This window comes from Numida meleagris, chromosome 5 (genome assembly GCF_002078875.1).
Source record: "Numida meleagris isolate 19003 breed g44 Domestic line chromosome 5, NumMel1.0, whole genome shotgun sequence".
NCBI lineage: Eukaryota > Metazoa > Chordata > Aves > Galliformes > Numididae > Numida > Numida meleagris.
The window spans coordinates 66,769,179-66,782,466 of record NC_034413.1 but is presented as its reverse complement, the minus strand read 5'-3'; the positions used below and the strand labels follow the sequence as shown (position 1 = coordinate 66,782,466).

At 34.5% G+C, this 13,288-nt stretch overlaps 1 protein-coding gene across 4 annotated transcripts in view; it reads left to right on the top strand.

Annotated features, from left to right (window-relative positions):
• LRP1B (LDL receptor related protein 1B) overlaps positions 1 to 13,288 on the top strand; it is a 603,435-nt gene that overhangs the window by 371,211 nt on the left and 218,936 nt on the right. For all 4 annotated transcript variants that reach the window (XM_021398823.1, XM_021398822.1, XM_021398824.1 and 1 more), the window contains exons 8-9: positions 9,449 to 9,671; positions 12,060 to 12,231. In XM_021398823.1, coding sequence (XP_021254498.1) covers positions 9,449 to 9,671; positions 12,060 to 12,231 — 395 coding nt within the window. The remainder of the gene's footprint in view (positions 1 to 9,448; positions 9,672 to 12,059; positions 12,232 to 13,288) is intronic.

Below are 13,288 nucleotides of genomic sequence, written 5' to 3'. Positions count from 1 at the left end.
TTAAATGATTGCTTTTAAAAGCTGGAGTCTGAGGCTTCTGGGACCTACAGACTACACCTCTGAATATAATCCTAGCCTTTCATCAGATCTGCATGCAAAGGAGGAGCCCTGAGATTCCTAAAGCTTGCAAAAAGTGAATTTTTGATTAGTTTCATATAATCCTCTATAATGATGATTATTGTAGCATTTTCTGTAAGAGATAGATGAGACAAGTTCTCAAATGCCAGCTATTACTGACATTTAGTCTGGCATAGGTCACAAAATACCAAAGAGAAAGAACTGTTAAAATTTATTTTTCACATTAATAATAAATATTTAAATAAATTACTGTTGAAAAAATGCTACCTCTTTCATTCTTGATAACTCTAATGTAAATAGAAAAAGTTGATAGACAGAAATCTCAAATTTGAAAACAAAGCTTTTTTAATTTAAAATAGAAATCTGTACTGATGGATGGAGGTGATGTACAAAGCATAATTTTCTCTCTGACAAACTGAATGGCTTTATTGTTGCATTTCATAGTGCCAAAAATTTCATAAAACTAAAATTTCTCGAACTGGTCTAAAAGAGTCGTGTCTCAAATTCTGGGAAAGAAAAGCCACTTGAGAAGTGGGTTTAGTTTTGGGAAATAATAGCCCACTAGCGTCTGTGCAGCCCTTTTTTAAAAGCTGGCTACTGCTCTTGCAGTCCTAATTTACTCCTTTGTTGTACTTAGCTCTAGGCCAATAGTCTGTTTTCCCATTAGACTGGAAATCAGGCCCACTTTCAGGGCTCTTCCTTTTTCTTTTATTTTTTTCTTCCTACAAGTTCTGAACAATTAATGATTTTCTTGTGTTCTTTTTTCCAAAATCCTATTTTTAAAAAGTGATTTTCAATGTTTATTTTTTTCCACTAAAGGAAAAGGTGGTTTATTAAGTTTAAGAGAAAAATAGTCTAGAGTATATATAATTTTATACATTGAAAATTAAATAGCTTCAGGAAACATACTATGTTCTGGTTATTACTATGAGAAAACTCCAGTACATTCCTAATTAAGCCTTTGAAAATAATTCTTTCAGTGTGCATATTCTACTAGGTACTTGTGTTCTTGCAGATATTATAAATAGTCAAGTTGCACCATCTTGTTGTTCAAGAAACCATTCAAAGAGGAATAATATAAATATTATGCTAAAAATATATATATCCCTAGTTGATTTTGAAGGATATGACAGACCATGAGTTTCCAATGAAGGAACATAATTTTAATATTCTTTAGTGAAATTATTTCACTCCATCTTGTATATCTGATAAAATATATGGCAGTTTAAATTGACCTGTGAAGTAATTACATGGAAAATTCCAAGATCTATGTATATTCATCATCATGTTCTTTCCAGTCGTAAATTTTAAGTATATCTAAGAGCAGCATGTACATGATTTGAGTGTTAATACATATTTTAAGAACCTGGAGAAGCCTGTTTGCCAAATACTTTTGGTTTTGTGTGTATTGTTTTGGAAAAAAAAAAGTTACTGTTTAGCTGTCATGTCTTAAAAGTCCACTTAAGTGATTGCATAAAGGTGTCTTACATGGCAGTTTGAGTGTTTTAAAAAATCGAACTTTCCAAGTGGATAAAATAGTAATTTAGTACAACTTGATTTCAGATAAACTGGGAATAATCGATGCTTCTTATTCTTACTTGTTTGTAGAAACACATTGGGAAGTAAGTATATAGTCTGTAAGAACTCTAATTTCAAATTTCTGTATCTGATCTATAACTGTATGTATTTTCAGAAGATCAATAACTAGACGAATTAAATACTAATGTTCAAGTGCTCTAATGAAGCCCTAAATATATCACAGATGTGTATTGTAATTAAAGATAAGTAATTAAACTATAGATTTGTTTCCAGACCAAAAACAAAAAAAAAAAAAAATGCATTACTGGCAACTTAAATGGTAACATTTGATTGGCTTCCTAAAAGTTTAGACTGGGAGCAGATTTTCAAAATTCACACAGCCCCCATTTCTTCAGAGAAATGCATTGAGAATGAACCATTGCTACACAGAATTCAAGGTAATTATGTTGCTTCAGTTAAAGGGCATGAATTGTATTTAAACATAATAGCAGATTAGAATAAATATGGTGTATGCTAAAAGATGCGGTTTTTCAAGATTACGTCTTACAACTTTAATCTTAATGCTAGTGGAAAAAAATAAATGTAGCACAAAGTTTCTTTTCATTTTTATCTTCTAGCAAAACTTACGAATTTAATTTTCCATTGTCCTGGTGTTTGTCTTTAGTTTATGGATGTTTTATTCCAGATACGCATTTTTTTAGCATATGTAGAAACACGTATTGAGCAAGAAAAAGATTAAAGTGTGTATGGGTTTGCTACCTATTTGTTCTGAGTGTGTAGAGCTTGTGAAAGAAAATTGAAACCATGTAAAGAGATTGTAAGATGTACAGTTATCTTCCTATCCTACTGTCATATTCTATTCCTAATGTACCCAGAAATGGAAGGTTGGAGAGCCCTTTTTGGTTACCACCCTGAAGAGAAAGCTTGTATTGGTGGAAAAGGGAAGAGACACAACATTTAAGGGTCATTAATACTTTCAGACAACTTCATGTATCCTTGATTGTCATTCCTAAGACAAAAGAAAATGAAGGGACTAGGGATGTGTTTTTAATGGGGAATTATTGGTGGTAGGTGGACCACTGGACTGGATGATCTTGGTGGTTTTTTCCAACCTTGGTGATCCTATGATTCTATGAAGGCTTTTATCCCCTCAAAAGCGGAAAGGATCGAACATGATAAATTTTATGCAGGATTTTGTTTTCATAAGCTTAAACAATAGGTGAGCATACAATTGAATCAATGTAATAAATCACAGTCCTAAATTATGGTATTCCATTTGTTTTATAAAGTTTCTGAACACGCATATTTCTGTGTCTCTAAGGAAATGATATAAATGTGTTTTCCTTGCTGAAAATGGAAATCAAGTTTGGTTTTCTATTAGTAAAGACGGACAGTTTTAGCAGGAAAAAATAGTTGCTGAACTCTTCTCCTGCACTGTGTTGCTCTGCTCATTAAGAACTACATGTGACAATTTGTAGATACTTCAGCAGGGAACCGGATATGATTCTTTTTAATCCACTCTTAAATTCACTACTTCTTACTCTGTCCCCTACTCATACTGCCACCTATCTTACTCCAAATCAGAAAAGCTGTGAATAAACCGATGATTTCTGTGTCAAAAATGCATTTATTTTCTTACAGATGTTCTCCCTGCAAAATTTGGTTTAGCTTTGGCTGGTTTTGCCTCTCCACATCCACATCTCTCTGTGAGAAGATATCATTTTGTTATTTTACAATTTACACTCATTACCAAGAGTTCAAAATATTGGGAATATTTGGAACATATGTCCACCCTTACGTTATAGAAATCACAGAGGAGCTTTAATGGAATTTCACTCCTATATAGCCCTGGAAACATCCACCTATCACTTCCTTCCATAACGAATGGATGCTGCATTGTGCAAGAAAGAAAAGTGGGAGGACAAAAACATGCCAAAACAATGGTTTTTGCCTTCCCTGTTCTGTGGGCTAGGGACTTTTGCCCCTAACATCACAATTGTCTTAAATATTGTGTATGGTCAAGTAGTACTCTGTGAGTACTTAAATTTGTCTGGTATGCTAAGGGTGATGGCCAGTTTACCACCAAAAATGTGTTAAGTCAGTGTGGCTGATTTATTTTGCTGCATAAGTAGATAAAGAAAACTACTGAATTCAGAAATCAATTGAAATATTAACAGAAAAAAAATGTTCCTTGACTATGCTATAAGACATAGTATTGATTAAATGCAATTTAATTTATATTAAATTACCTTCATTTTAGATTGAATGAGTGGAAATCTGACATGAGACTGCATGGCAGTCCTCTTCTGACAATTCAGTAAATAGATCACCTGACACCACAAACTTTGGATATGAGTGGAGGTTACCTGTTTTGTCATGATTCCTATAATTTCAATATATATAATTATATATATTCAATATATATATATATCCAATTACATAGTTTATCTTGCTGTATTTGTGCTAGAGTGTATCTGGCTGGTTCCACTCAATGCCAATGGTATTCTCATTAATTTTAAAGCAGGTATTTTCATGATATTTATTTTATGTTATTAATTTTCATTCCATTTCTACTACCCCACTTCTGAATTTTTCCCACACCGTAATCCCTCCTCTAAATTAGAAGAAAGCTAACTTGGCATCACTTATACACTCCAAAGAATATGGTTAGTTTTTTTTTTCCATTCAGTAAGATTTCTACCAAAATCATGAGAATATCTTTAGTTGTTTTCTATTTTGATAATGATCCTTTCAGTGTAATTTCTGAAATCTGAATACCTCTTTTTCTACTCTCACCTCCTGTTGAGTTGTGCCTTCAGTGCTTTTCCTTTAATCTGGATGGCTGTGGTCTGCTGCAGTAGCATTGTCTAAGAAAGCAACCTTCTTTCTATATATATTATACTAATTAATGTTTAATCTCCTCTCTGTTTTTAATCTCCACTCTTTCATTTGGTCTTAAATCACAGCATGCTATCAGGTACCTGACAGTTTATTTTCAGCACCTGTGTCCTGTCTAAGCAACCTAGGAACTGCTTTGCTTCTCCTCGTGAGAGACTCAATGACATGTTTCTCTTCCAAAGATCAACTGAAGGAGTACCTGAGGTTTAAGAGCCAGCATGGGAGCTAGAGGGGCAATGAGATCCAGAAACAGGCTGGCTTGCAAGTTATCCAGGGAACGATTTAGTATCTGGGGCCTGGCAACTGAATACGTGAGCTTATGGGCATAGTTATGTGTACCTCTCTCCTATTACAAAGAGGAATTAAAAATTCAGGAGGGTAATAAAGAATGAAAAATAGTAATAATGACACACAAATAGGGTCAGCCGTGAAGCAGAGTTGTATTTACCAGGAAAAAAATAGTAAATTATTTAATTATACCGTGTGGTATTGTTCTTTTTTATTAGTAGGTTTTTTTTGTTGTTGTTTTTTGTTTTTTTTTACCAAAGAGCTGCACAATTGTGAAATTTTGCCCCCTGCAAATTGTCTGATTGTGCTATGCGTGATTTGGCTTCTAAGATACCTAAGAATCTAATAGATTTCACTCACCCACCTGGCCAAATGTAGCTTTGCAAGGAGAACAAGTTTCTTTCAAGGCTAATGAGATGGGTGGATTACGAAATCTTGGAAAACAGAAGTAATAAAGAAGCCAGTGGGAGAAAAAATACTGAACACAGTGGTCATAAGGGAGGCATATAATATTTTACAGCTGAACTAAGTGACTGTCTGGGCCTGAAAGGAAATTTCTATTGAGGACAGATATCTTCTGTCAGAAAAGATCAGCAGGCCTTTTGAGGCCCTCCTTACTAGCTAATGACATGGAGAGTAATAATGAAGGAGAGATGAGTCTGTGACCACCGGTATTGGAACTGGGAAGCTCCCTGTTGTCTCATGTGGTATTCCTAATTAAGTTTAAGTTAAGTTTTATTTGTAATATGGCTTTGTTGTTGTTTGTAGTTTATGCATTTTTCATTTGAGGATATTTTAAGTTATTACAGGGATTTAATTGCTCAGATTCGGGATGAGGGAATAACCCCTATGTTTTTCTATCTGAAACCAAACTCTCACTGGAAAAATCCAACCCTAAGTTTTTCAGACTTACCTGTTCAGTTGTGGAATGCATTGCGTTTCATAGCCTGGAGAAAGTCAGCTGAAAACTGGGAAATCGACAGAGGGAGGAAGATTCATGTAATAGCTGGTGATAGGATGACTGTAAATCAGCAGCATAATAGAGCTGTGAAAATAGCAAATGCCATTCAGTGATGAATGAATCTCCATCAGATGCAGGGAAGTTATGGTGACTTTGTACAGACACCAGTGAGCTTTCCTCTGGAACAAAGGTATCCATTGCTGACCATGCTCTGGTCAATACCATGACCTAAAACTTGTATAACCGCAAAGAAGGGTGACATAAAGAGCCTGTCTTATGAGATGAGACAGATTGACTTTGTTTGCTTAGCTCTGGCTGCTCAGTAGACAGTGGAAGATTGTGATTGCCATCAGGAAATACATTTAGAGAGGAAAACAGGTGAAAAGAACTGCTGAAGCCTATAGCGTGCTGCAGAAATTAGTAAATTATACTACAGCCTTGAGAAATTTTCAGTGGTTATTAGAGTGGCTATTAGCTGCCCGGGGAGGTGATGAAGTCACCGTCCTTGGAGGTGTTCAGGAAACATTTAGATGTTGTAATGAGGGACATGATTTAGTGGGGGAAATATTGGTGGCAGGTGGACAGTAGGACTGGATGATCTTGGAGGTCTTTTCCCACCTTGGTGATTCTATGATTTTATGATTCATAAACATTAGAACAAACCGTTCTAGCAGAGCCTTCCGGAAAGAGCGTTGAGACAAAACAACTAAATACTTCAATGAGTTTGAGAAGTTTGAAAAAAGGGTTAGTATCTGGTACCTGCAAAGCACCTGTACTTGATGAAGAAGATAACCCATCTTGGTATTAATTAAAAACGGACAGAACATGTGTTTTGTAGAGTTTTACAGAGCTAGGAGATTATTCAGATTGTCTATGCATGAAGAAGCCTGTAGCTCTCCAAGGATATCATGCCTTAAAAAAAATTCAATTTAATGCCAACATTTTTGCAGTGTTGTAGCTGTCCCAGCTAGCATCCTCATTGGTATTCTCAGAAAATAAAGGCTGTAATGAACACCGATCTCCTTGCCCCTGAATGAGCTGGTCCCTCACGGTCAGTACTAATGCGTAGTGCTTGGTTTGTACAGGGAAATGCAAATGGTCAGTATTTGTGCTGAGATTGCTCTGTGATTTGATAAAAGATTTCACCAGGCTCTGCAGAAACTGAGAAGGCAAATCCAGCCTCTTTTGTGAGCAGCAAAATTAGTCTTATGTTGAAATTAATACCCATGAATCCTTGAGAACTCCCAAGGCACAGGAAAAATAGTGTAACCATGCGTCAGCTTCATGTGTTAGAACTGCAGCTCTGGTTTAAACCTTATTCTGAAAATCCGCGTTAGTACTTTAATGCAGAATTATGTTTCAGATTTGCATGGTAGAACATCTCATTTTCCTAATGTAATGTTTAGTATGCTTTGATCATATGACTACAGTTAGGTGATTACTTCCTTGCTCTGTCTATGTTAAAAGTTAGTTTTGTTGTTGTCAGTCTCCAGGAGAAGATTATTTTCAAAATTAAAAGTTTGTATGTTATTTACGCGTGGAGTCATGTTTCCTTAGCACAAATGTTGTTAATAGAAATCAGATACTTAGAAAACCAAGAAATAAATTCCCCATCTCTGAAAGTTGGAAAAGCAATTTAAATTATTGAAATTAAATTTAAATTATCTATTTGTTACTCACTTGCAAATGTTTTCTTTCTAATAACATAAGTGAACATAATTGTAGAAGATAAGGAATCATCATTTCTAACTTGTATATTAGTCTTTTCTTATACCACATAGAAGCATTAATCTTGTGTAGGAATAAGTCAAGCGTCAGGCCTTTGTAGCTGCTCTGTGTATGCATGTGTATTTGTTTGAGGACTTAAATAGACACACACGTGTGTGTAAATATGCATAAATATACATAGATTGATCATAGCAACAACGCATTTCTATGATTGCAAAATGAACTTAGATTTGAATAATTGAATCTTAAAATGTAAAGTTCTATTATAAATCTAAATGTGATCCCTCCAAATTGTCAAGATATAACATTTTAACAACTTATTTTAAATGTAATAGCTATTGGACTTGTTACTGCTGATTAAATACGCACACACATGTATATATTCTCATTAATTTCTGTGGCTGTTTTCATTCCAAACGAAACATTTGCTTTGCAGACATAATTTTTGCTTTGCATATCATCTGTAGCATGCACATTTTGATTATATGAATTTAAATGTTAAGTGTGTGGTTTTTTTAAATGTTCTTAAAGTGCAGCTGTGATACAGAATTACAATGAAGGACAAGACAGGAATTCAAAATGATTTTGATTAATCAGATTCTCTGTCAGGAATGGAATTATCCCTCAGGAATGTTATAGGTTAAGTTTACTCTGCCTTACGGCCTGCTGATGGACTACGTGACCTTTCAAATTCTCCTCAAGCCCTATTTTATGATCCTATAATCAATTCATTTTAGCATTTTACAGCTACTCTACCTATACTACAAATAATTCTTATGCCTTCCAAATTTTTTTGATGTTCTAATTTTTTTTTCCAATGAAATACTCTTTATCTACATTTAAATAAATAAGAATGCATTTTAAATATGGTAATAGTGAAGGATATGGGTCTTATTTCACTACACAGCAATCATGTATTCTTTCTAGCCTATTAGTTCTGAATGCTGAATTTCTATAAGAGATTACAAGACTATAAATTACTGTTCTTCAGCATAAGCGTCTATCAGGTTTTTTATACTCTTGATGCAGTGTTATTACCACTAATGGTAATAATTGAGGACATAATTCACTTCATTTGCAAAATGAAAACCTGATTCTCAAGGTAGTTTTAGTAACATTCAATCTGGAATTGTATTATTTGTTATAATACGTTAAAGTCATGGCAAGGTTGTCTTTGCTTGCAAATGTAATTTAATCTCACAAATAGTTAATCTTGTTATAATATTGTCAAGTTAATCAGAATTGATTTGTGTGTAGTAAACCCACTGAATTCTAATCAAGACTTGGGTTGAGAGGATTTGGTAGCCATTTTAAGTCTGCGATAGTTTCCCATTATTCTTGGATGGAGTGACTCATTGAATTTGTGGAAATGTTTTAAAGCCTTTTTTGTAATTGGTAGTCCTGGCCTGATCACCCTTTCAAGATGATATAAATGCAATGCAGGATAAGGCATTGTGCATCTTCTTTAGAAATACATTTTAAAAAACCTGATATTATGGATCACCGTATTTGCTTTACCTTATATGTAATGAATTGTTCTCCAAACTATCTAAGTGCTTCCTGGATTTTCCACTTTTTAATATTTGTAATTATCTTGTCCCTTTTTTTTAATAATGATCATATAGATATATTTAAGATTCTAATATAGTTTCTATACATATATATACTGACCACATTAAAAAAAAAAACAGTATTACACAAAGAATCTGTATGAGGTGTAATGAAATGCATTCATGTTCATTTATGTACGCTTCTGTATATTCCACTTAAAGAAAATGTGATGTAATTGTGGATTTGTTAGAAGATATGGTGAACTTCTTCGTTAATCACTGATGACAATTAATAAATACAGTCTTTGAAATGACAAGGAATGCTAACTTGCTTTGTGCAGTGCCACCAGGAGCTTTACGCTATGCTCACATCCTTTGAAACTCACATTTTATTTTCTTTCTACAGAAAGCTTTTCTTTACAGACTACGGGAATGTTGCCAAGGTTGAGAGATGTGACATGGATGGAATGAACAGAACATGGATAGTAGACTCTAAAATTGAACAGCCAACTGCTCTTGCACTAGACCTCATCAATAAATATGTGTACTGGGTTGACATCTATCTGGATAATGTGGAAGTTGTTGATTATGAAGGGAGAAAGAGGCATACAGTCATAAAAAGCAGACAAGTAGGTATTTATTTATTTGAAAAATGAAGGAAAAAATGTAATGATATCAATACACAAACATGCATAATGTCAACAGAATAAGTTCAGATTTTTCTCTTTTTGCATCAGATGCACTAAATATTAAAAGATCCACTGCATGTTTTGTTTTATTTGCAGTTTAGCCCATTTTGCAACCTACCAACTTCCCTGCAGTTCTTCCTTAAAGACGCACTATCTAAACCTTAATCCCCATTGTAAGACTTTAGGAAGGAAAATATGGGCTAATGGAAAGACACCAGGCAAAGAATTATTAAAGATAAGAACATGTTGCCAATTGAAGAAGGGAAGATTAACGAGTGGAGGAATGTTAAAGAAACAGAAGAATAGCAGATGTTATTCACCTGTTCAGTCTAATAAGATGACCTTAAATCATAATTTGTTGATAGTAGTGATGATTTTTTCTTAATTGATCCAGATGTTGAGAGTCATAAATGCAAACGCTGAGCCTAGACTTTTTCAAGCAGGATTATATCAAGCTGTTATTGTTGTTTCAGTGCGGAGAGCAGAACAGTAGTTAGCACTTCCACACAGTTGGAAGGCTCATGAAAATCAAGGGAAAATTTGTAGTGATCAAACCATTGTTGGATGCTACTCAGACTCGGGACTGGTGTGGATACCTCGGATACCTCTGTTCCTGCTTGAGGTTAAACAGGGTGTGTAGGGTATGCAAACGGAATAAATATTTTATCTGTTCTGCTGTGATTCTTTGCTCAATTACCAAATCAAAAATTGTTAGCATAGCCAACAAACTTCCTCAGGAAATTTTAGGGGTTAAAGTTTATTTCCTAAGTACAAGCATATCAAAGATTGTGGTTTCCAAATGATAAAGGCTTTTTGATGGATAGCCTGGGTGGCTTTTCTTTGTAACAAGCAGCATTTCCATTCATAGGTGAGGTAGCTGAAAATCCGTAGAAGTAAAAACCACCAAAATAAATAAGAAATAATTAAGACATTATGGTATGCATTGTAAAAAGAGTCACGCTGTTAATATTGTAAATATACAAATATTCTTGTGGGAGTTGAATAATAAACCTTTAAATTATGTGCAAATGGTGGTAGGAAAGAAAGAATTAAAATGCAGAGGAGAATCAGAAATTTGGTACAGATTCATCAGTATTTTTAAGTCTGTTTTCTTTTCCATCTGTGTTTTTACTATAATTGGATTGAATTTCTCTTGGGTCTTAGTGAAATACTGACATTGATTTTTCTTTTTTAGAAAAGCTCTTTTTTAATTTTTAAATGGCTAAGAGCAGAAAATGATGGCAAAATTTGGTCAATTCAAGGTATTTTCCAGGAACCACTAAGATATTTGATGCACAGCAGATTTTGGCTCATCTTCAGTTTTGGATTGTGAAGTGTGTCTGAATTTGTCTGAGTAAATGAGCTGAGTAAATACTCTGTGGTGAATAATTTATTGATTACACTAGTAAGAATTTCAGTCTGTAAATATCTGAACACCTGCCAACAAATTCTCTTTAACTTACTCAGCTTTCAAAATTGCTCAGTGAGATATTTTAAATTTTCTAAATCCATACATCAAGCGCAACGTCTGTATTATCAAACACATCATGTTTGAGCTGTCATTGACTAATTAACCAACTGTATTTAGGTAACTTTTAATCAGTGTACTCATACACATCAGAGATGAATAAAATTTTAGAGTTTGCATGTTGTTAAGCAAGCAGTACTGTGTGACCACAGGCGTATTCAAAGATACAACACAAAAGGAGCACCAGCATAGTTAGTTAGTTACTTTCTTACTTAAAAAAGAGATTCAGTGATAACATCTTGCACTGGTGGCATTGCTTTGATTTTATCACAATGAAAAAATACATGAATTCAACCTGTAAACTGCCTGTATTTACTAAATGTCTTAGTTAATGCTAGCTAATATTAGTTAATACTAGTTTCTAGTAGTTAATTAACATTAGTTAATACTATTGTAATAGTTTGCATTTAACACAATTTACAAGAGTTTTTTTTAATTTAAAAGACAGAGAACCTGTGGCATTTTAAGGATAAATGAATGGGTTGTGGTAAATATTTATTTTGTGGATTTTTTCCCCACTTGTTTATGGTTAGGAAAGTTTTATGCATCCCTGTTCATTGCAGGGGAGTTGAACTAGATGACCTTTAAGGGTCCCTTCCAGCTCAAACAATCCTATGATTACAAGAATATGAACTAGATCTGTAATGTAGTTTGCTTTTTTTACTGAATTTATCAAAATATTCATAAATTATTATGTGCAGTTTGCCGTGTACATTGGAAATTATTATTTGATGTTTATAAAACGTAGATATACCTAAAATACTCAGCCAAAATAATGATTGTTTCCCTCTCTTTTCCAGGTTAGGCATCTCTGTGGTTTGGCAGTATTTGAAAACTACTTATATGCAGTTCATTCAGATAACTTCAGTATTTTGCAAATAAACAGATATAATGGCACTGATGTTCAGTCCCTCACCAGACTTGACAATGCAAAAGAGATCCGTGTATACCAGAAAAGAACTCAAACATCAGGTGAGTTGAAAATTCCTCATTCTAGGAAGTGTAAAACCAGTTATTTGTTGGATGTGTTTTCAAGGAAGCATTCTTCCAGAAAAGTGTTTCACAGGATGCAGTGAAAATTTATCACTGCTGCGAAATTTTCTATGACTTCTTCATCTGCCTAGTTTCCTGTGTCTCTTTCACTGCCAGTTTTCCTGCTGCCCTAAGCTCCTACAACTGATTCCTGAGCATTCAACTTGGAGAGCTGCCAACGAGCTCTGCTTTGCAAGCTCTCTGGCTTCACACACTCAGCCTTTCAGGATTTAACACTCTCAGGATTGTTAGGTGTCCAATACCACCCACCTGCTTGGGTCTCAGGCCTTGGAGATTGCTGCTTTCTCTGGATCTGCTTTTCACACAGAGTACAAACCTGGAGGGAGTCAAAATTCCTTCCCTCAGTCTTTGGGGTTGCCAAAATGAATGGAAGTTGGGCAGTTAGCTGCCAGCACAGATAGGAAACTGCTGTTCGCTTTTCCCCTGCTTGAATAAATACCATCTTTGCCTTTAGTCTCCATTCCAGTCTGGAATTAAAGACTTTTAGATACTCAGAATTTTTGGTAAAATATCAATTTATGGTGTCCAGTATGACTTGAATCGTGGATCTAATCACATAACTTTCTGCACTCAGAATATTAGTATGATTTATGGGATAACAAGATCCAAAATGTTTACAGTGATACTTTATCAATTAACATATTTTTATATGACTACTAGCAATAAATACTAGAATCCTCTTCATGACTGCTGGGTTATAAAAGCTAACACATCAATTCTGGTGATAAATGTCTGTGTTATTAAACACACTGGCTGCTTTGAGAGAAGTGTCTGATGTGGTTAAAAAAACTCTAAGCTGATGGAGATTGGATGAACTAATTTTACTCTCTAGCTGAGGGCACTGATTTGCAGATGTTAGTGTCTGATAGAGGCAGCAAAGACTTTCTCCTTGCTATAGGCCCCCCTTGTGTATCCCTGAGGCAGTCAGAGAGGTTGAGTATAGGAGACGTGAGCACAGTGTAATCTGTTATTACCT